This window comes from Portunus trituberculatus, chromosome 46, assembly GCF_017591435.1.
Source record: "Portunus trituberculatus isolate SZX2019 chromosome 46, ASM1759143v1, whole genome shotgun sequence".
Lineage (NCBI taxonomy): Eukaryota > Metazoa > Arthropoda > Malacostraca > Decapoda > Portunidae > Portunus > Portunus trituberculatus.
Window position 1 is genome coordinate 1,096,218 of NC_059300.1, and position 24,757 is coordinate 1,120,974.

The following is a 24,757-nucleotide window of genomic DNA, read 5'->3' on the forward strand; positions in this document are numbered from 1 at the left end:
CCCCTCACTGCTGTTCCACACACGCGGCAAGCCAGGGGAGGCCGGGGAGAGCATACACAACAGTGACAACACTAGACACAGGATTTTACCCAGGGTCCTTCTGTAGGCTGCCAGCAAGGAAACGCTCCCGTCGTAGCTTCTGCATGGCGTGCCGTGCCCCCTCACCTTACTGTATCCTAACGGCGGGAGTGGGTCAGGCAGTGTGCAGCTTCGTCTCTGGCGACGCCCCAAGCTATAGTCTGTTCCATCTATGAAGTCCGTTCAGGGTGGGGCAGAACACGTCGTTTACCTCTAGCCATAATGCCAAATCAATCTTCTTACATGTGTCTCTCTCTTATTTCCCATCCATGTGCTATTTGAAAGTGATATTTTATGTATGCTGTATATAATAAAGGAAGCCACACTGTACGGTGAGTTTTGATGTTTAGGATTATAACAACGATTTATAAAAATTCTGTGACCTGTGGCAGAGATTTTTTCCAATGTTGTCACGATGTGGTGGTGGTGGTCAGTGTGTCTCCTTGAGTCCCTCACCTGGTTCAAGTCAGGTCAAGTGTCACGGCTCACGCGCCTCCCTTTCTCTGGCTACGAAACAAGATGGAAACTACAACTCAGATTTTTACCTCATATAGGTGGTGTAGAAAAATAAGTAAAAAATGAATAATAAATAAATGAAATATAAATTATATATAGTTTATTAAAAGAGAGAGAGAGAGAGAGGAGAGAGAGAGAAAAGGTGGGGGGAAGGAGAAAACAGGAGGCTTGAGAATAGGCAGCATTATCTAGTCCCTTAAGGCTATCCGAAAAGCAGTGAGGAATAGAGATCCACGCTATATCCAATTCGGTAAAAGAATGGCGGAACTAAATACCCACAACTCCTCCTCAACAAGTAATAGTTCCAACCTGCACCTCCTCACTCTTCTGAACATCAACTATACTTACAGCACCCAGCCAAAAATTCATTATTGGTAATAAATCTACACAATACCAAGAGTCAAGGAAGCTGGCATAAAAATGAATAAATAATTCTGGTTGCTAGGGAAAGAAATGTCCCCCCTTCACACCCCCATTCTCTTATTTACAGGTTCTATTACCAGGGAAGGGGGGGATAACTAAAACACCCCTTATGTAACCCTGCCCCCAACGCAAAGATAGTGGACCCGGCTATCACACAACAACAAAACAAAACATCAGCACAAAAGAAAATAGAGACACGGGCATAAAAAAATATTACATGACATAATTTTTGTGCCACCACGGCTTCCTCCTATTCCTCCTGGGCATGGCGATGTTACCGGCATGCTTCACTGCTGCTTATTCGATGTCACTCCCACTGCTCTGGTGGCTCTCAGCGTCGCTGTCATCATCACCCTGGCCATGTCTTGGTCCCTGGTTGTGGCAGATCCATCTCAGCTGTCTCTTCACCTGCCTGTTGAGACACATTGCCCTGCTGTCCACTCCTCTCACATAGAGCATCACCTCAGAGGATCAAAGGTACTTCCTGGTCACGTACCTTTAACTTCCTCTCTCAGAAGTCCAAACTTGCTCCCACTGGCATGAAGAAGTCAATCCCCAGCAGGCAAGGGTCTTCCAAAGTAATGACAAAGACTGGCAACCTTTCTAGCATTCTTCCCATGCCAATGTTCACCATAACGGGGCCCCAAATAGTGACACACTGACCTATGATGCTACACAGCTATTGCGCAGCTTTTGGCACGCTGCTCACATCCACTAAGTCCTCTCTCACAACTGTCTTCTTGGAACCTGTATCCACCACTAGCTGAACGGAGCACCCACTCACCTTGCCTGACACGCACGCTTGTAGGTGCTGATGTTAGCCGGCAACTTATTCCTGGTGAGGCAGCATGACCTCCAACTGATACTTCGCTCCACTGCTCAGTCCAGCTGCATTTCCTATCTCCAACACTCCTTTGGGATCCTGGCAGTCCCTCCAGCAGTGTTCTGTGTGGCCACAACTCGAGCAGCACGGCTTGAAGAGCATATGGCCGGTGTCCTCCAGCGAGCATGATCTTTGTGGCTGGCCACATTGCTCCCTCTTATGGCCCAACTTGCCACATCCCAGCAGGCTCCTCTGAACACTCCTAGGCTCTCCTTGTGCCGGCAGCTCGTCTTGCCCGTCGTCGCCCTTCTAGCTTTCACATGGCGGGGCAGGGCGTCAGTTTCTCCTTCATAACAGGGCGGAACCAACTTTGGGGCATTGGTAGTGGTCCTTAGGAAGAACTTCATCTCAGAAGCTCGAGTAAGCGCCTCTTGAATGTCCTTTGGGTTAGCCTGCTTCATGTAGATCTGCAAAGGCGAGTCCTAAAGAGTGTCTACAAAGCAGTCCCTTACAAGGAGGCTCACCATGTCCTCCTGCACTGTCGGTTATGCTCAGCAAACCAAGGATTTCACTTCCTGTGCCAGCTGCATCAGAGGCTCACCTCGGCCCCTCACCCACACCTTCAGGTATGACCTGTGCAACTCCGCTTGCTGGAGATGCCCAAAACGACACTGCATGGCCTCTACCACATACCTGTAAGATGCCCTCTGAGCAGGCATCAAGTGACTCTGGATCTCCACCGCCTGGCCTCGTAGACAGGTGACTAAGTGCAGTGCTCGCTCCCCATCGCTTCACCCGTGAATGTCTGCCAACAACTCGAATTGAGCTTGGTAAGCCTCCCAAAGCACCTTTGTGTCGAATTTCACTGGCTTTCTCCACTTATGACTGGCCCTTGGGGAAGGAGGTGGTGACCGACTGCACCTACAGTCCTCACTGCTGAGAGGCGAAGGAGGGCGCAGAAAGGTAACACCAGCTCCAAGCACTGGGACTGAGCACACAGCCCTCACTGGTGCCCCTGCATCCTCTTGATCTTTAACTGCTTCCTCCTTGAATTGGATTGCACTGATTGGAGCCTCCCGTTGTTTCTCTTCAACACAGGCACACTGTTCCTCAATGATCCCCTGCAGTTCCTGCAGAGCATGGGCGCAGTACTCTTTCATCTCTTCCTTAACACTATTACATTTCACGTCAATATACTGCTTACTCTCATCCTGCACTGCTTGGATCTCGTCCTGCATGTCACATGCCACCTGGTACAACTGCTGTTTCATCAGCTCTTTCAGCTGCGGCAGCTGTGACTTCCCATGACAGCTGTTCCAACTGCTGAGACTGTTTCCTTACCTCCTGTCTCATCTCCTGTGTCTGTTCCTTCATCTGCTGTGACTGCTTCTTCATTTACTGTAACATCCACTGAATGAACAGGTCAAGCTTGTCTGGGATGGAGGAGGCAGTCCCATTGATAGTTGGTGACACCGCATCCTCTTTTGAGATAGGAGAAGCAGCCCGGCTTGGAGATAAATACATTAACATCATACACATGAATGTCAGATCAATCCAAAAAAACTTTGATGCTTTCAAAACTTTCCTAAATAGTCTCCCCAAGCCTCCAGATTTTATTGCCCTCACCGAAACCTGGCTACGAGCATCATCCAAACATTTATATGCCCTTGATGGTTATGTCTCACACAATCTCGTAAAAACAAATAGAGAACATGGTGGCATAACAATTTTCATTAAAGATATTTTTTCCTTTGAACTAATAAACGATTACTGTTTCATAAATGATGACATAGAAATCTGCACAACTAAACTAAAAATATTAAGTTCCTCATATGTTATTTCAGTTATCTATAGACCTTACAGCAAACATATTGCAGTCAATGAATTCAATATAATTTCTAATCAAATATTCTCTAATGATATATCTAGATGTAATAAAACTATTCTACTTGGAGATTTTAATATTAATCTGTTAGAACATTCAACTCACCTCCCTACAAATATTTTCCTTAATACAATGCAAGCCTTAAATAACTTTCCCCATATTTCCCACCCAAGAAGATTCCCAGATAACCCTGATTTTGGTCAACCATCCTTACTGGATCAAATCTAGACAAATTTTACTCCACCATCTTCCTCTGGCATCATCCATTTCAATCTATCTGATCATTTACCTATATTTATTAACATAACTCTAAATTTCGCTCTAGACTTTAAACATAAAATCAACTTTAGGGTCTTCAACAACTCAAACCATAATCTCTTCACAAATTAATTATCTAAAGTAATGTGGGGCAATTTGTTGTCTTCTTCTGATACAAATGAAAACTTCAACACTTTCCATAATAAGATAAACACTTTGTATAATGCATGTTTCCCTCTAAAAACAAAATATATCTCGAGTAAATGACTACAAAACCCTTGGATCATGACTGGCCTACTAAACTCTATAAGACACAAGTGTATTTTATTTAAGAGCTATAAGGTGGGTTTAGTAACTCATACATTTTATAAAGATTACCGTAATCATGTGACAAAACTAATTAAAGTGACAAAGTCTAACTATTATCACCAGATTTTTTGTAACTTCAGAAATAATACTAAAAACATTTGGCAAACGATTAATCAAATAAGAAACAATACAAACTTGAAACAGAACGTAACAACCCTGCACTACAATAATGCAACTTTAGATACACCTCTTGACATAGCTGAGGCCTTCAATAATTACTTTTGCAATATTGCCTCCGAGCTAAATGATAAACTACCTAAGTCTGACAGAAGCCCACTTCATTACCCAAAAAAAACATTTCCGTCATTCTATGTTGCTGCCACCAGTATCTATCTACGATACAAAAAATGCTCTGACATCACTAAAAAACAAAAACTCTAGTGTAAATGAGATTTCAGTTTCAGTACTAAAACATAACCCTGAGCTATTCTCCATACCATTAACCATCCTCTTCAATCAATCTATTACAACAGGGACTTTCCCATCTGTACTAAAACAAGCAAAAGTCACCCTATTTTGAAAAGTGGCCCAAATAACATGTACTCCCTGGCTATAAATAAATGTTCAAAATGTTCAAAATGTTCACTACGTTCGCCATCTCGCCTCTTCCTGGCAAGATAGCCTACAGGCATATCCCAAACTCCTGACACCATTGTTACGTTAACCACCCCCCCATCACTGCTGTCCCCCACACATGTGGCAAGGCAGGGGAGGCCGGGGAGAACATATGCAACACTGCACCTGCTTGAGCCACACAGAGGCTCAATACAGGATTTTATCCCCAGTTCTCCTGTAGGCTGCCAGCAAGGAAACACTCTTGTTATAGCTCCTGGATGGCGTGCCATGCCCCCTCGCCTTACTGTATCTTCGTGGCAGGTGGGGCAGGCAATGTGCAGCCTCATCTGTAGCAATGCCACAAGCTAGTAGACAGCACAGATTGGAGTACAAAATTCCAGTGGTATAACACTTTCCTTAGGCACTTATGTCTTTCTAACTCTGGTGACAAGGCAAGGCTTCCTTAGTTATCCTCCCTATATAGCTCTTTCGTCAAACTAAATCCTGATCGATATCTAATCCCTAGAAGCTATCCCCGAGGCAGTGAAGATCAGAGAAATTAGCCTTCTCCAAGTCTGTTTATTATAACGACAATTCGGTAGAAAATTGGCAGGACTAAACACCCATAACTCCTCCCCAACACGTAATAGTGCCAACCTGCACTGCCTCACTCTTCTCAACATCAATTATACCTACAGCACCCAGCCAGAAATTTATTTATTGGTAATAAATTTACACAATACATAGAGTTAAGGAAACTGGCATAAAAACAGGTTTTATCATTAGGGAGGGGGGATAACTAAAACACCCCTTACATAACACTAGGTTGCCTGTACCTTTGCTGTAGCTTTATTTATGCAGCAGCATTTCTTTGATCTCACCCCCAAAATCCTTGTCCACAAAACTGGAAATCTAGAAAATGGGACATTTTATATCTGTATTTAATCACCTATATGAAATTTCTTAGAATGCCAAAAGACTAACATTTGTAATTCAAAGGTGACACTCCTGAAACTACTAAAAGTTTTAGTTATAATTCCATAATTTTAGATTCGCCAAGTTTATAATTTTACAGTTAATAATTTTATTGTGTAGTACGTAGATTACAATTTGGAAAGTATTACATTTTGCCACGAAATAAAGTTATCATTCAAAAATTAGTATGCCAATACTAATTCCATAATCCCTAAGACTTTTATTATCAATGGCAAGGTAAACTTTAAAATTAATAATGTCAAAGAAAATACAGCTCAGATGCTTAAGTGCCATAACAACATGGCCACTCTAATAATATTTCCAGATTTGTGAACAGTGATGGCCTGTATTGTTACTTTTTATGAATCACATGCTCTTACCCTCTTGTATTCTTAGCTAGTTATCAAAAATATAAAACATAAACCCATAACTCCATGATGATTTCCTTAAGTTTATATATGGTATTATGATGATGATATTCAGCAGCTGAATATACAACTGGATGATGTAAGCATTTTGCTTTTCAAGACATGGAAAACACATTATCCCTTCCCTGCCTGTAACACAAATACAATGGTTGCAAGTCACTGAACCCAGTCTTTCTATTTTCCTACCAGACATGGGCATGCAAGCTGATGATCTGTGTGTGGCAGTACTTCATCCTGGCCAACTACTCATGGCTGCTGATGGAAGGGCTCTACCTGCATAGCCTCATCTTCATGGCTTTATTCACAGATTCTTCAGCAATCACCCTTTACATCCTTCTGGGTTGGGGTGGGTTCTTCAAGCCTTCAGTTTATGATGATGCTGATGCAATAAATAGATATATCTTATTTTGGGATTCAACTAGCATAGATTCCAACTTTCTTTTAATATCTTTATTCTATTATTCATATAGGATATTCTTGATTTCATTAGTATCTACTGACATAATGTATGCTAAAATTTGTTTCTTTCTTCGATTATTTTATCAAATAAAGAAAGCTTTTAGGTCAGCTTCTTACATACTAAATTCACTTTCCAGCACTTTGAATCACTGCTTGAATGTATTTCAAGCAATTTCCTCTGAGACTAAGTATAGTGTAATACCATCATAATCTTAATGATTATGTATTCTTAAGAGATCTTCCCTTGTCACGGTGCAGGCCTGCCACTTGGATGTGTGGCAATGTGGGCCACGCTGCGGGCCACACTTGATGACACCCACTGCTGGACTGTCAACAATGTGCAGTGGATCTTCTGGGTTAGCATTCGAGCACCTGTCGCCATCTCAAATCTCATCAACTTCTCTTTTTTTCTGAATGTAGTTCGGGTTCTCATCCTCAAACTTAGGTCTTCTATCTCTGCTGAGTCCATGAAGTACAGGTGAGTGCCAATGAGTCTTCAGAAGCATGAATACAGGTTTCTTTCTAGTCAATCTATTTATGATGTTGGTTGTTGCCTTAGTCCAACATTTACAAGTTTTAGAAGCCTATTCCTCAGTATCTGAAGCTCTTGTTAAGATATTTTGTTTAATATTGTTTCATTCAGAAATTGGTATGAAATTAATCTTCTGATAAAAAAGCTGTATTCACCATTTTTTCATGTAAAGGTCTCCTTCTATGTACAGTACCATTAAATTATGATGTAAGACTCTCTGCATTTAAAGATATCAGGATAAGCACCTATGCCCATAGGTGGTAAACAGTAAGGTCTCTCAAAAGTAATGATGATACAATGTGTCTCTAAGTATCAGGATGGAAATCTTCCCACATTCTCTTTAAAAAAGCTCAGTTTTAAAGAAAACTGAAGTTTAATTCATTCATAGTTAAACTGATATACAAGAAATTTATATAAAATGAAGCAACAAACTTGTGTAGTCACTGTGATTAGAATCACACAAGCTCTGAGATTATCATAGTACCAGACAATTATTAGTGTTCCAAGATTAAGGTGCTGTCCTGTTCTTGTAGTTAAGGTTTGACGACTAACTCAGATCTGTCACATGGTTAAAGATTTATCTTGTCTTCAGACTAGTATCTCTAAGTGACCATGAAGGAAGGAAATATTACACATGCAATCAACTATTCTAGTATATCAAGCTCATGAAGCAGGCACAGACTTCTTCCTGACTCTTGATTTTCTTGCTGCAGGAAGCTTGGCAAGTCTACGCTGGTACTGGTGCCTCTATTTGGTGTCCACTATTTTGTGCTGTGGGGACTCTCCACCTCCACCAACACCTATGTAGAGCTAGTCTGGCTTTTCCTTGATCAAGTTTTTGCTTCCTTTCAGGTAGGTCCACAAATAAAAAGGCTAAGTCAGATCAATTATACTCTAAATCCTATGTTTTTGTGCCTAATTGGTGCATCTATCACTATGCGATAGCTGAAATCACGATAGCCAAAGTGAAGAACCTATGGTAATAAATCAAATTGACACTAGGACCTCCAAGCTGTCATTTTTTGTCACATTTTGCTCAGTTTTATACCATGAAACAATATAAAAATAGAAATAATTAATTATGAAAAAAAACTTACCTAATCAAGAATCATAATTAATAACAATATAATAAGAGCAATCAATAACAATCATGATAATAACATGAATAAAATATGTTTCACGTGACATCATAACCTGAAAGTTTTTGAATGATAGGCATGCGATAGCGGTAATTTCGTGAGCAAAATAGAAATATATGCAGCTTTTTAAGTATGCACAATAGCAGTAAAATGCAATAGCGGAAGGTGCAGTAGCAAAGAATTTTGTGTACATATGTGCATAGCAACATTTAATCAAGTACTAAAGTCTTAGACATTTTCTTACATTGTTGGTCTCATCATGTAAAGAAAGAGAATAACAATTCCTCACCAATTCACTAACCTCAATCATAGTAATGAATTGCACTAGCTATTACAATTACAGCTACAACATTTTATCAGCTAACTAACATATATGTAGTGTACAGTACAATATTCCAGTTATTTGAGGGATCTTTAACTCTTTAGAATATTTCATTCATCTATTCTTCTTGTAAGCAACTACATTTTTTTGTTTCTTGCAACCTATATTTTTGTGTTCTTAAAAAATGTAATACTGACTTTTATTACACTTCAATGGAAAAGCTCTCATAAAATGTGTGATTACAGGGCTTCTTTGTGGCTGTGTTATACTGCCTCATGAATGGTGAGGTGCGTCAGGAGCTGCGAAAACTGTACAACCGCTGGTACAAAGGCGACCCTCTTGTTGTTAACTCCCAGTCTACTATGATCTCCCACACCAAAACCTATGCCAGGCATGATACCTTATCTGCTGTCTGTTTCTTTGGACACGTTTTTCTTCTCTGTGACTGGATAATATAGCATGTTTACCATACACTAACACCTACTATTAAGCTATTGATATCATGTTTATAATGATAGATTAATGCAAATCTGATCCACTCCATTCTAATCATTTTATGAGCCAACCAACTTATCATTCATGCCCCTTGGCATCACAACAATGACTGCAGTTACTGACTTAACATTCTTGAGCAGTGGCCATGTGTATGTTTTTTCATTATCATCCCAGGATGAATGTATCCATATGGCTGCATACAATTGTGACTATATACACAATTATTAAATTATTTCAGCCTACATTAATAGTCTAAACTCTTTCACTTTAATTCATTACAGAGTGAGACACCCTTATCCAATCTTAAAAGCATAATTAAATGCATCTGGAATATCTGTAAGGCAGAAAATAGTCTTTTACCCTTATCTGTATATATTTTGCTGAACTAACATTTCCTGTTTCTCTTTTCCACAGCCGCGGCAGGACATCCCTCCATTCCATTCACTCACAAGCCGAGCGGAAGGACAGGCAGACTCCATCACCACAGATGGCACGCTCTATCGGCAGTGATGCACCTAACTTCCCTTGTCCCAACAATGCCTCTGCTTCACCCTCTCCAACAGCCACTCTTACCCCAACCTACAACTCCAAGCATCACTCCAGGGTATGCACAATGCTGCTTTCTTCCACGATTTCTACCCTGATCAATGTGTAGGTTATCATTACATCTAACAATTTTTGATAAACCAAATCTAAATTCTATTTACTCTGACACCAGTTCTTCAAAAGCTCCTCATGGGAGTCACAAAAAAAAATTATTTGCTCTTCTCTATACACTACTCTTATACTATTCACCTTTTCAATTACTTATCACCCTTCTCTTCCCAGTATTCAAAATCTGTCCTTCCATTTTAAAGGGTACCTTCCTCTCACACTTTCTTGAAGTCTCAAGTTTCAACATATTCTCCATATGATTTAACTTTTCCCTTATTCTGAGTTATTAAAGAATATACTGCATTTGACTATTTAAATAATTCTATGAACAATTACTTCATCATCAGCAAATATAAGTATATTACAGTATATACATTTAGTTCCATAGCTTTCACCATCTATCCCATTCACACCACAAAATATTTCTCAAATGCTAATCTTTTCTATCTTACTAACAAATAATATTGTTGCCACCAGCAAATAAGTCACCACATAATGATTTCCTTGCTTTTACAGCCATTCCTAACCAAATGCTTAACAAGAGTACCACTTTTTTTTTCTTCTCTCTAATATAATAGATAATTCCATAAACCATAAACCATATTCAAAGCTAGTAAGTCTACATCACAAGTTATTGTAATTGGTATGTGATTCATAGAAGTTATTAAAAAAATATCTTGGATAATACAAAGTAAAATAGTTTTATAGTTACTGTAGTGTAAAACACAAACACACACACACACACTTTTTACAGAGGCCTGGGCGAGTGTGTGGCACTTGTTTTCAGGAATACATTGTTAGAAAAGCATGAGTATGAAAGAGATTACATCTAAATGCAGGTATGAGACCAAGGAAAGAATGCAAGAAGAGGAAGGATGAATATGTTGATGAGGAAGAGAGGGCATTCGGAGGTTTTGATACGGCAAACACTGCCCTACATGAGAGAGTGTTAACGATTGAAAGAAAATTGGATAAATGGATAAAGGAGAGTATGGGAATTAAAGAGAACGAAGAACAGGAAAAAGAGTTTCAGAACTTGAAAAAAAGGATAAAAAAAGTGGAAGAAAACGAAGCTAGGCTAAGAGCAGAAAACGAGGAACTGAAAAAGGAACTAGCTAAGTACAAGAAATAGATGGAAGAAGGACTCGGTAAAGCCGAGAAAGAAAAAGAGGATCTGAAAGATCTTTGTACAAAGAAGAGGAAAGAGTACAAGATGTGATTAAGAAAGAAGTACAAGCATGGAGAGTCCAAGATAAGAAAGACAAGGATAATTTTCTGGAGGTGATTCAGGAACAGCTAAAAGAAAGAGATGAGAATATTGCAAAAAAAATTATAGGAGTCCTTAAGGAAAAAGAAAATCCAGTAAGGGAAATTGGAGAAAAGAAAAAGAGTGTAATCATATTTGGTCTGAAAGAAAAAAATGTAAAATATAGACCAAGAAGGGAAAAAGAGAAAATGAAATCAGTCAAAGACCTACTAAAAAATCTAAATGATGAGGATAGACAAAACTTAGAGGAGGAGGTAGAAGAAATCCACAGAATGGGACCATATCAAGAAGGAACAGTGAGACCAACTAAGATACTACTAAAATCACGAACAGCAACAGAAGAAATACTATATAGAACAACAAAACTCAGAGAAACAGAAGGTTACAAGGATATATATATATATATATATATATATATATATATATATATATATATATATATATATATATATATATATATATATATAAAGAAAAATAGAAATAAGGAAGAAAGAAAGAGACAAACGAACTGGTGGCAGAAGCAAGGGAAAAAATAATGAAAGGTCAGAGGAGGAAAAAAAGGCATTTTTTGGGAGATTTCTAGGAGACAGGATAAGGAAATTGTATATAAAAGAGAAGGAAGAGAAAACAATGGAGCAAGTTTAACTAAAGGTGATAAGAACAAGAGATTAAAAATTACGTATACGAACATAGATGGGGTTTTATCAAGTAAATTGAAATCAAGAGATTACATAAAGAAAGAATAACCGGATATTGTATGCCTGGCTGAAACAAAATTAAATGAGGCAATAAAATAGACATGGATAATAGATATAATATATGGAGGAGAGACAGAGGGGGTAAAGGAGGAGGAGGAGTCATGATGATGTTAAAGAAAGAGATGGTGGTAAACCAAGTGGGGGAAGGAAAAGCAGAAGTACTGTATATTAAGATACATATTAATAAAAAAGAGTTAACAATCATTGGAGCATATATGCCACCAAAAAACAAATTCATGGACCAATCAAGAATATAAAGATATGATAGATGACACAATAAGGAGTCTAACAACAGTCATTAAACAAAAAAGAAAAGTGTTATTAGTAGGAGATTTCAACAGTAAGGAGGTGGACTGGGAAAATTATGAAAGTGGTATGGGGGAAGAAGCCTGTGGAGAAAGATTCCTGAATCTAATGATAGATAATATGATGGACCAAAGAGTAAAGGAAAACACAAGATTCAGAGGAAATGACAAGCTGGTGAGATTGGACCTGGTTTTTACAAGGGGTGTACAAATGAACGATGATATAAGATACAACTGCCCATTGGGAAAGAGTGACCATGTAATATTAGAAATGGATATAGAAGAGAAAAAGGAAGATAGAGATGAATCATACAAAAGAGACCGATTAAATTACAGAAAGGCTGATATTGAGAACCTCAAGAACTATTTAAAAAACATTAACTGGGAGGAGATGGAAAACTCAGAGAGGGTGCATGAGAAATATAACTTAATTTTGGAAATATACAAAACAGGAGTCAGGGAATATGTCCCGAAATATAGACCTAAAGAAGAAGGAAAGAAAGATCGGTTTAATGCAAGGTGTGCTAGGGCAAAGGAGAAAAGAGATGGAGCATGATAAAGGTGGAGGAGAAATAGAAATCCAGAAAATAAGGAAAACTTCACGGCAGCGAGAAATGAATATGCTAAGGTGAGGAAGGAAGAGGAAAGGAACTATGAAAAGAACATTGTCGAAAAATATAAGGAGCAACCAAAATTGTTCTACAGATTCATATATGGAAAAATAAGCCAAAAAGAAACAATAGAAAGGTTAAAAGGAGAGAACGGGATGGTGGAAGACCCAAAAAGTATGGCAGAACTGTTGAATAGTAAATTTCCGGAGGTCTTTACTAAGGAATCCAAATATGAAAGACAACAGGGTAATACAGACACCATCTATATGAAAGAGATTAAAGTAACCAAGCTTGAAATAAAAAGAGTTGATGAAGGAATTACATGAAGAGAAGGCAATGGGACCAAATGAAGTCTCAGGCAGAATATTAAAAGAATGTAGGGAAGAACTAGCAAGTCCTATATACAACATCATAAAATGCTCAATAGAAAATGGAACACTACCAGTAGAATGGAAAAGAGCTGAGGTGGTTCTCATATATAAGAGCGGAAGGAAGGAAGAACCTTTAAATTACAGACTGGTATTACTAATTAGTGTAATGTGCAAGATGTGTGAAAGAGTAATAAAGAAACAATGGATCGAGTTCCTTGAAGACAACAAATTATTATCAAATAGCCAATTTGGTTATAGAAAAGGTCGGTCGTGTGTAACAAATTTACTGAGTTTCTACTTTAAAATAGTTGATAGAGTACAAGAGAGAGAAGGATGGGTTGACTATTTATTTGGATTTAAAAAAGGCATTTGATAAAGTGCCACATGCAAGATTACTGTGGAAGTTAGAGGAGAAGGGTGGCTTAAAAGGAAGCACATTGAGATGGATGAAAAATTATTTGAGGGGGAGAGAAATAAGGACGGTAGTTAAAGATATGAAGTCCAAGTGGAGAGCAGTAGAAAGCGGAGTGCCGCAGGGGTCAGTATTGGCACCAATACTTTTTCTCATATATATAAACGACATGCCAGAGAGAGTGAACAAAAGCCATGTCATGGAAATGGGAAAGAGTGAAAGACGACCTGTGGGAATCTATAAGATGGGAGATGGAGTAGAAATGACTTGGGAGTGACAATGGAAGAAAACAATCAATCGGTAAGCCATATTGACAGAATTTTCAGAGAGACAAATAATTTGCTAAGGAATATTGGATTACCATTTCACTACATGGACAAAGAAATGATGAAGAAATTGATAAGTACTATAATAAGACCCAGATTAGAATATGCAGGAGTTGTGTGGACCTCCCATAAATAGAAACACATAAGGAAATTGGAGAGACTACAAAAAATGGCTACAAGAATGGTTCCAAAATTTGAAGGGATGACATATGAGGAGAGACTAAAGGCTATGAATCTACCAACCCAGGAACAGAGAAGGGAGAGAGGGGATCTGATACAAGTTTATAAATTGATCAACGGAATGGATCAAGTGGATAATGAGAAACTGATCCTGAGAGAAGAATATGATATTCGAAGCACAAGATCGCATAGTAAAAAACTGAGGAAGAGAAGATGTCTGAGAGTTGTTAAAAAATATAGTTTCCCACAAAGATGTATTGAGACTTGGAACAGTTTGAGTGAAGACGTGGTGTCAGCAACGAATGTGCATAGTTTTAAAGAAAAATTGGATAGGCGTGAATATAGAGACGGGGCCACACGAGCGTAAAGCCCAGGCCCTGTAGAACTACAACTATGTAAATACAACTAAGAAAATACACACACACACACACACACACACACACACACACGGCGAGGCAAATGGGCAAGCCTCTTAATGTGTAACCCTTGTTCACCTAGCAGTAAATAGGTACGGGATGTAACTCGAGGGTTGTGGCCTCGCTTTCCCGGTGTGTGGAGTGTGTTGTGGTCTCAGTCCTACCCGAAGATCGGTCTATGAGTTCTGAGCTCGCTCCGTAATGGGGTATACAAATGAACGATGATATAAGATATAAGTGCCCAATGGGAAAAAGTGACCATGTAATATTAGAAATGGATATAGAAGAAGAAAAAGAAGATAGAGACGAATCATACAAAGAAAACTGACTAAATTACAGAAAGGCTGATATTGAGAATCTCAAGAACTATTTCAAATACATTAACTGGGAGGAGATGGAAAACTCTGAGAGGGTGCAGAAGAAATATAACTTATTTTTGGAAATATACAGAACAGGAGTCAGGGAATATGTCCCGAAATATAGACCTAAAGAAGAAGGACAAAAAGATTGGTTTAATGCAAGGTGTGCTAGGGCAAAGGAGAAAAGAGATGGAACATGGAAAAGGTGGAGGAGAAATAGAAATCCAGTAAATAAGGAAAACTTCAAGACAGCGAGAAAGGAATATGTTAAAGTGAGGAAGGAAGAGAAGAGGAACTATGAAAGGGACATTGTCGAGAAATGCAAGGAGCAACCGAAATTGTTTTACAGATTCATCAATGGAAAAATAAGACAAAAAGAAACAATTGAAAGGTTAAAAGAAGAGAATGGGATGGTGGAAGATCCAAAAAGTATGGCAGAACTGTTAAATTGTAAATTTCAAGAGGTCTTTACTAAGGAGTCCAAATTTGAAAGGCCACAGGGTAATAGAGAGACCATCTATATGAAAGAGATTAAAGTAACCAAGCTTGAAATAAAAGAGTTAATGAAGGAACTGGATGAACAAAAGGCAATGGGACCGGATGAAGTCTCAGGCAGAATACTAAAAGAATGTAGGGAAGAACTAGCAAGTTCTATATACATCATAAAATGCTCAATAGAAAATGGAACAGTACCATTAGAATGGAAAAGAGCTGAGGTAGTTCCCATATATAAGAGCGGAAAGAAGGAAGAAGCTTTAAATTACAGACCGGTATCACTAACTAGTGTAATATGCAAGATGTGTGAAAGAATAATAAAGAAACAATGGACCGAGTTCCTTGAAGACAACAAATTATTATCAAATAACCAATTTGGTTTTAGAAAAGGTTGGTCGTGTGTAACAAATTTACTGAGTTTCTACTCTAGAATAGTTGACAGAGTACAAGAGAGAGAGGGATGGGTTGATTGTATTTATTTGGATTTGAAAAAGGCATTTGATAAAGTGCCACATGCAAGGTTACTGTGGAAGTTAGAGGAGAAGGGTGGCTTAAAAGGAAGCACATTGAAATGGATGGAAAATTACTTGAGGGGGAGAGAAATAAGGACGGCAATCAAAGATATAAAGTCCGAGTGGAGAGCAGTAGAAAGCGGATTGCCGCAGGGGTCAGTACTGGTGCCAATACTTTTCCTCATATATATAAATGACATGCCAGAAGGACTGAACAGCTAAATAAATCTGTTTGCGGACGATGCAAAACTGTGCAGAGTTATAAAGCAAAAAGAGGATTGTGAAATACTGCAGGAAGACCTAAATAAGATCTGGAAATGGAATCTTTAAGATGGGAGATGGGGTAGAACTGGAGAAAGTAATAAAGGGAAAAGGATTTGGGAGTGACGATGGAAGAAAATAATCAACCGGTAAGCCATATTGATAAATTTTCAGAGAGATATAATTTGCTAAGGAATATTGGAGTAGCATTTCACTACATGGACAAAGAAATGATGAAGAAATTGATATGTAGTATAATAAGACCCAGATTGGAATATGCAGGAGTTGTGTGGACCCCCCATAAAAAGAAACACATATGGAAGTTGGAGAGACTACAAAAAATGGCTACAAGAATGGTTCCAGAATTTGAAGGCATGACATATGAGGAGAGACTAAAGGCTATGGATCTACCAACCCTGGAACAGAGAAGGGAGAGAGAGGATCTGATACAAGTTTATAAATTGATCAACGGAATGGATCAAGTGGATAATGAGAAACTGATCCTGAGAGAAGAATATGACATTCGAAGCACAAGATCGCATGGTAGAAAGCTGAGGAAGGGAAGATGTCTGAGAGATGTTAAAAAATATAGTATCCTGCAAAGATGTGTTGAGACTTGGAACAGTTTGAGTGAAGAAGTGGTGTCAGCAACGAGTGTCCATAGTTTTAAAGAAAAATTGGATAAGTGTAGATATGGAGATGGGGCCACACGGGCGTAAAGCCCAGGCCCTGTAAAACTACAACTAGGTAAATACAACTAGGTAGGTAAATGCACACACATGAAAACTTATATCAAACTATTTTAACTTATAAGTATCAGAAATGCAAAAGCAACTTACAATATCAATTAGTATATACTATATTTGATATATGTAGTGTACTACCTCCACATAACCACCTCAGTAACCAGATAAATTGTCTCTTGCAGGATGTGACTCCTAGCAGAGTTTCATCAGATCTCTGTGATGAAACAATTGAAATGCAGACCTGCTCAACTCTTGAGGAGCCTCAAGGAAAATCCCAACTAGATGAAAACCATCACTCACTCTTGCTTCCCTCATCTCCTAAGTCAGTCAATATGGACCAACAGGTGACCAAAAATGGTAAGGAAAGTACTCAGGTGGAAATCCTCATAAATCTACAAGATAATAACTATACTAACCTTATCCTTCCACCAAATAAGTCAAATCCATTGGTTTCACATAATGGCCAAGTCATGGGAAAGATCAAAGAGAAACACTTAACTTTCTCAGAGTCAACTGAACAATTCCAGATTGCTAAAGTAAGTCCAATGAAAGAAAACGGATCAGTGATGAGTGAAGGTGGAACCAAGACAGAAAATATGAGTAAAGGGATGGTATGTGTCTCTGTAAATAAAAACAGCTTAAAGTCATCAACTCCACAGCAAATAGATTCTCACCTAGTCCCCAAAAACACAAAGGCAGATGAGCGAGAAACTATGTTGTAAATCATATCTATCTAAAATTTGTACATATGATACAGAAGGTAAAGTCTGAACATATAACATAAATCACACACACACACACACACACACCCTATTGATAGAATTTTCAGAGAGACATATAATTTGCTAAGGAATATTGGATTAGCATTTCACTACGTGGACAAAGAAATGATGAAGAAATTGATAAGTACAGTCAACCCTCGGCTATCGTGACTTCAGCTATCGCGTATGAAAAGCTGCTAAAATTTCATTATCGCGACCTCAGATGCCTGCTATCGCGTGCCCAGCCATGACGTCATGGGATATATGAGCGCTCATTGGCCAAAATCGCCTTCTCGCCAAGATCAATTCGGCTATTGCGTTTTCGGCTATGGCGCGGCTATTTCGGCCCCAATTGGGCACGATAGCCGAGAGTTAAGTGTACTATAATAATACCCAGATTGGAATATGCAGGAGTTGTGTGGACGCCCATAAAAAGAAACACATAAGGAAGTTGGAGACTACAAAAAATGGCAACAAGAATGGTTCCAGAATTTGAAGGGATGACATATGAGGAGAGACTAAAGGCTATGGATCTACCAACCCTGGAACAGAGAAGGGAGAAAGGGGATCTGATACAAGTTTATAAATTGATCAACGGGATGGATCAAGTGGATAATGAGAAACTGATCCTGAGAGAAGAATATGACATTCGAAGCACAAGATCACATAGTAAAAAACTGAGGAAGGGAAGATGTCTGAGAGATGTTAAAAGATATAGTTTCCTGCAAAGATGTGTTGAGACTTAGAACAGTTTGAGTGAAGAAGTGGTGTCAGCAACAAGTGTGCATAGTTTTAAAGAAAAATTGGATAAGTGTAGATATGAAGACGGGGCCACATGAGCGTAAAGCCCGGGCCCTGTAGAACTGCAACTAGGTTAATACACACACACACAGACACACACACACAGTCGTTTGAGGTGGACGCAAAGACAAGAGCTCCGGCCTGGGTTACACTGCCAAGTGCTGATTACGAAGCCCAGCAGACCTGGTGATGGATATATTACAGCGGAGGAGAGGGGGCTAGGCTAGTGATCCTGTCTCCTAAGTTATATTAAATTTGTTTGCGGTAAGGCTGAGAAAAAGTATGGAAGGGGATGACACTATGGACGGCGCAGTCAGCGCTGTTGTCAATGTAAACAAGGGTGCCAAACTGAGAGGACACAGGAGTGAGATTATAGAAACACCTCTAGGATTATAACAGCTAGGAGGTTGGAGTAAAGGAAAAAGCCAACATGAAAAGGATGATCACAATGGATAGAGAAATTTGAGTTTTGAGGGAGATGGTTGCCGGGATTTTTTAAAAGCAGGATTGTGGAAAAAACCTAGAGCTGAGAGAGAGATATGAAAAGTTAGAGAGTACTGTTAGAATGAGCAATGACGTGAAGAAAACTCTACATGAAACAGAAAGGGAAAACAGCGCCCTTAAGGGCAAATATGCAAACGATGAAGTAGCACTACAAGGACTTGAGTAAATGCGAGACACTAATGTGGGAACATGAAATGGGATGAGAGAAACAAAACTAGAAGAAAGAACAAGACGGAAAAGTAAAGTTTTCAGAAATAGTGAAGCAACAAATAAGTGAGAAAATGAAGGACACAGTCATATACGTAATTAAAAAAAGGGAGAATTAGTGAGAGATATAATGGATATAAAGAATGTATGGTTATAAATATGGAATAGAGAAAAAAAGAATCCAGTGAAATCTGTGAGGAAGAAGGGGGAGAAAGAGATGGTTAAGGAAATTCAAGATGAAGAACAGAGTCTTGAGAAAGAAATAGAGGAAATATGCAGATTTGGTAAATATAGTGAGGGAGGCAAAAAAAAACATTAAAAGTTAAAATGAGATCACAAGTAAGGGTTGAAGAAATATTAGCGACGACTGAAAAGCTGGTTGGTAAGACAGAATACAACAATATTTGGATAAAGAGAGAGATAGATCAGATAGAAAGGGAAAAAGAGAGAGAACTGAGAAATGAAGCTATGGAAAAAAAAAAGGAGAAGGACATAAAACGAGAAGAAATTCTACTGGAGAGTGCTAGACATGAGGCTGAGGAAATGGAAGGAAAGCATTAAGAGTCATGTATACAAATACAGATGGATTTATATCAAGAAGCTTACAAGTGAGAGACTATTTACTGGAAAAAGGACTGGATGTGGTATGTATAACAAAAACAAAGTTAAGTGAAGAGGTCCCAGTGAATTTTAAAGAGCAGGGATATAATGTTTGGAGGTGAGACAATAGGGAAAAAGCAGGAGGAGGAGTATTGATAATGACTTGATAGGATGTATACATGGAGAAGTACAGTACAGAGATGGACTGGCAGAGGTTTTAAGCATAGCAAATAAGGACCAGTGGGAGGGTAAAAAGGAGTACGTATCATGGTAACATATGTGCCACCAAAGGCTAATACATGGAGGCTTTATGTATGGTATGTGTTACAAATGGCAATGGTAAACACATTGGACCAATGGGTGAAGGACTATACATGATATAGAAGGGAAGAAGAACCATCAATGCTGGATTTGGTATTCACAAAAAAAAACAGCCTTGTCCAAACATTAAATATTGCAGCCCAATCGGAAAAGTGATTATGTGGTTCTACAAACTGATCTAGAGGATCAGGAAACTTTTAAATCAATAAAGGACACATAAAAAAGACAGATTCATGCAGTCAAATTTTGGTAGTATTGATTAGAAGGAAATTATGCAAGGCAAGATAATTCACAAGAAGTATGATATATTCCTAGACAAGTATAACGAGGGAGTAAAAAGATATGTTCCCATATACAGAGTAAAATGGGATAAGCACACGTGGTATAATGCTATATGTGCAGAACTTAAAAAGTGTAAGGATGCAACTTGGAAAAAATTAAGGAACCAACGGAATGAAGCAAATAAGAAGCAGTATAGAAAGGCATGATACAAATGCATTAGGATAAGAAGGGAGGAGAGAAACTTGAAAAGGATATAGTGAAGAAATACGAAGAGGAACCCAAGCTTTTTTATAAGAATATAAATAGAAAAATGACAAACACAGAGACCATCACTAAGTTAATCAATTAAGGAAAATAGGATGTGTGAAAAAATGGAAGAAAAGAGTGAACTCATGAATGAGAGCTTTAAATCACTATTTAATGAAAAGGGAGAGTTCATAGAGCCAAACAACTAAGCAACACAGGAAGGATTAAGAAACATTGTGGTGCAAAAAATAGAAAATTAGAGAATTACTTGAAAAGATGGATGTAAGAAAGGCAATGGGGACAGATGGAGTGTGAGGATGTACACTAATGAAATGTAGAGAACAACTGTTGGAACCAATATTGAATGTAATCAACAACTCTTGAATGGAAGGGAAGGTACCAAAAGAATGGAAAAGAGCAAATATAGTCCCAATATACAAAGAGGAAAAAGGTCTGAGCCCCTAAATTACAGACCAGTGTTACTAACTAGTGTTGTGGGAAAAATCTGTGAAATTGTTATTAAGGAAAAATGGTTTTAATATCTGGAGTGAAATGAAATAATCAATAACTCCTAATTTGGTTTCAGAGAAGAAAGATCATGCATAACAAATTTACTAAGCTTTTACACATGAGTAATAGATGAAGTACAAGAGAGAGATGGATGGATTCACATAGTCTATCTAGATACTGAGAAGGCTTTTGACGGAGTACCACATAGATGATTCCTATAGAAAATAGAACACATGGGAAGAATAAAGGGAAATACTGTGGAGACTCAATACTTAAACTTATTCATTCCAAATAGCTGTTTGAGTATCAAAAAAGTTTGACTACTGATACCTATAAATCATGTAATTTGTTCTAATCTTAGTAAAACCTTAAGTTTACAAAACTTTCAATGTAATTTTCTTTCATAATTTCGATTTGTACATACTGTAAGTGAAGGCTGGTGATGAATAACATAGAAGAGGAAGGAGGGAGGTCATCGGAAGACGAGTCACCATAAATTAAAATATCTGGTAACTTTTCTTTTGGTGTGACTCCTGTGAATCCACTAGTGAAAGGCTGTGTCTCACTCAACACTTTCACTCTCACTAGATAACTTATTTTCATTATTAATAAACCTCTTTGGTGTCATTATAAGTTTCTAAATGAAAAACTACAGACAGAAGGGAGAAGAATGTTATTTTCCTCATGACTGCAGGACTAAGGATCTGGTATACAGGGGATCCTCGCAATTTGATGGGATTAGGGCAGTTTTTCATCAGTTGAATCAGCGTTTATTCAAATCGTGAAGCAATTTTTCCCATAGGATACTTAAGAATTAGGGGGGATAGGGACCAACCTCCAGCCTAGACCCCCCAAAACATCACTATAACCTTTAAAAACACTAACTTAGACTAAATTAGTACTATTAAAGGCTTCATTTATGTCCAACTTTTTTTTTATCACACACATTAGGGTGCTGTACAGTACATTTTTGGAAATAAAAACACTTGCATGATGCAGCGGTCTCGCAGTACTTCTCCCTGTTCTTCCAAATTGTTGATACTGTTGATCTAGGAACACCCATTTGCACTGCAATGACACTGTGAGCTATACCTGCCTCACACTTTCTTATAAGCTCAAGTTTATCTTTGAAAGGCAGGAAATTGTGCTTCTTAGGGCTGGGGCTGGAGGCAGCTTTGTGCGGCATGGTCAAAGTGGCATGGAGGCAGGAGGTGGAACGGCGGAGCATGGCCTGCCTGGACGCCGGCTGGGGCGAGAGTGATGCAGATTAATCGACGCACAGGGTAGGGTCAGTTTACACTTACGCCTGGCGGGCTGGCGGCAAATTTGGGTGACCGGGTGGGTGGTGCTAGAGATATGAATGTCGAATTGGCGAGTCAGTCGGTGGAACCTTGAGGATTGGATATTAATTAACTGAGTTTGAATTGGCGATAATTCGAACTGCGAACGGTCGAATCACGAGGATCCCCTGTACTGGAATACCGGTATTTTGTTTCGGTATTACTGGTATTTGAACAGGACAGGGTGGGAGGGGAGAAGTCAGAGGTTTGTTTACAACCATGTGTGTGGCTGTTTGATTATCAGATATTTTCATCATTAATAAGTTTTTGATGCTATAGTAAGTTTCAAAATGAAGAACAACAGACAGAACATAGGAGAATGTTATTCTGACAACCTCAGCATGACAACTGGTGGAGGGGGGAAAGGGAGAGGCCAGGGAGTCTTTGTTTACAACCACATGTGTGAACGTTCAACTACCAGGTATTTTTTTGAGTATTAAATCAAACTTTTGCATTCAAGTATTAATAAGTTTGACTATAAAGACATTCGAGTACTGACTACTTAAAAGATAGGGAAATGAGAACAATGATAAGAGACATCCCGTCAACCTGGAGCACAGTTACTAGTGGCGTATCACAGGGTTTGGTGCTGACACTAGTTATGCTCCAAGTATATGTCAACGATATACAAGAGGGTTTGAGTAGCTACATAAATTTGTTTGCAGATGATGCAAGACTTTTGAGAGTAATAAGGAACATGCGTGACTGTATGGAATCACAGAAAGATATTGACAAGATCTGGAAATGGAGACAAAAGTGGAAATAAGAATTCAAAACCAGAAAATTTCATGTAATGAAATGGGTAAAACTAATAAAAGAAGTACTTATATAAGTAACTTCTTTAATTTAGGATAGGTATTTTCATATTTGTATGTGCAAAATATATATCCAAGATTCTCCAGAAAAACTCTTTCTTCTCCTCTTCTGTCCTCTCTTCATTTTTTTTCAAAGCCGCCTATGTGTATTTACCTAATTGTAACATACGGGAAAAGAGCTATGCTCGTGTTGTCCCGTCTCCATATCTATTAATGTCCAGCTTTTTCTTAAAATCATGAATATTCCTTGCGTTGACCACTTCCACGTCTAAACTATTCCATGCTTCCACCCTTCTATGAGGGAAGCTATATTTTTTCACATCTCTCCTATAAGTGGCCATTTTTAGTTTTTTCCCATGCCCTCTCGACATTCTTTCATTCCACATACACAGATCTTCCCTATCCATTTTTCCATGCCAATCATCACTCTGTATATTGCTATCAGGTCTCCCTTTCTCTTCTGTTTTCCAGGGTCGGAAGTTGCATTCTGTTCAGTCTGTCTTCATAAGTCAAATCTCTTAAGTCAGGCACCATTTTGTTGCAGCCCTCTGTACTTTCTCTAGTTTCCTTATGTGTTTCTTTAAGTTCGAGCCCACTGTATTGTTGCATATTCAAGCCTCGGTCTTATCATTGCAGTAATTATTTTCTTCATCATTTCTTCATCTAAATATACGAACGCCACTCTTATGTTCCTCAATAAGTTCAATACTTCTCCAATTATTTTGTTTATATGTCTCTCTGGCGATAGGTCATTGGTAATTGTCACCCCAAGGTCTTTTTCTTCATGACTGGTTTTTATGTCTTCATTTCCTATCTTGTACATACTCCTGATTCTTCTTTCACTCTTGCCAAACTCTAATTTCTTGCATTTTGTCGTGTTGAACTCCATTTGCCATGTACAGCTCCATTTCCATATTCTGTCCAAGTCTTCCTGGAGTAGTTCGCAATCTTTGTCACATCTCACTTTTCTTAACAATTTTGCATCGCCTGCAAATAGGCTCACATAACTGGACACCCCATCCACCATGTCATTTATGTAGACCGCGAACATTACTGGTGCCAACACTGATCCCTGTGGAACTCCACTCTCCACCAAGCCCCATTCTGATGGTCTGTCCTTAATTATTGTTCTCATTTCTCTTCCTACCAAAAGTCTTCCATCCATTTTAGTAAACTGCCATGCACTCCTCCTACCATTTCAAGTTTCCAGATCAGTCTCCGGTGTGGTACCTTATCAAAGGCCTTTTTTAAATCCAGATATATTCCATCAGCCCAACCATCTCTTTCCTGTATTACATCTATCACCCTCGAATAGTAACATATCAGGTTTGTCGTGCATGAACGCCCTTTTCTAAAACCAAATTGACACTCACAAAGTATGTCATTTTTCTCCAAGAAGTCTGTCCATCTATTCTTCACCACCCTCTCACACATCTTAGC

General features: G+C 38.6%; 1 protein-coding gene across 1 annotated transcript in view; it reads left to right on the forward strand.

Annotated features, from left to right (window-relative positions):
* The window catches only part of LOC123520081 (parathyroid hormone/parathyroid hormone-related peptide receptor-like), a 62,732-nt gene extending 40,299 nt beyond the window's left edge, over positions 1-22,433 (forward strand). Inside the window, exons 7-13 of the mRNA XM_045281969.1 lie at positions 6,500-6,656; positions 7,028-7,247; positions 8,015-8,153; positions 9,008-9,153; positions 9,672-9,861; positions 17,113-17,287; positions 22,318-22,433. Of these exons, the coding sequence (XP_045137904.1) occupies positions 6,500-6,656; positions 7,028-7,247; positions 8,015-8,153; positions 9,008-9,153; positions 9,672-9,861; positions 17,113-17,287; positions 22,318-22,433 (1,143 nt within the window). The remainder of the gene's footprint in view (positions 1-6,499; positions 6,657-7,027; positions 7,248-8,014; positions 8,154-9,007; positions 9,154-9,671; positions 9,862-17,112; positions 17,288-22,317) is intronic.
* Positions 22,434-24,757: the final 2,324 nt, after the last annotated feature.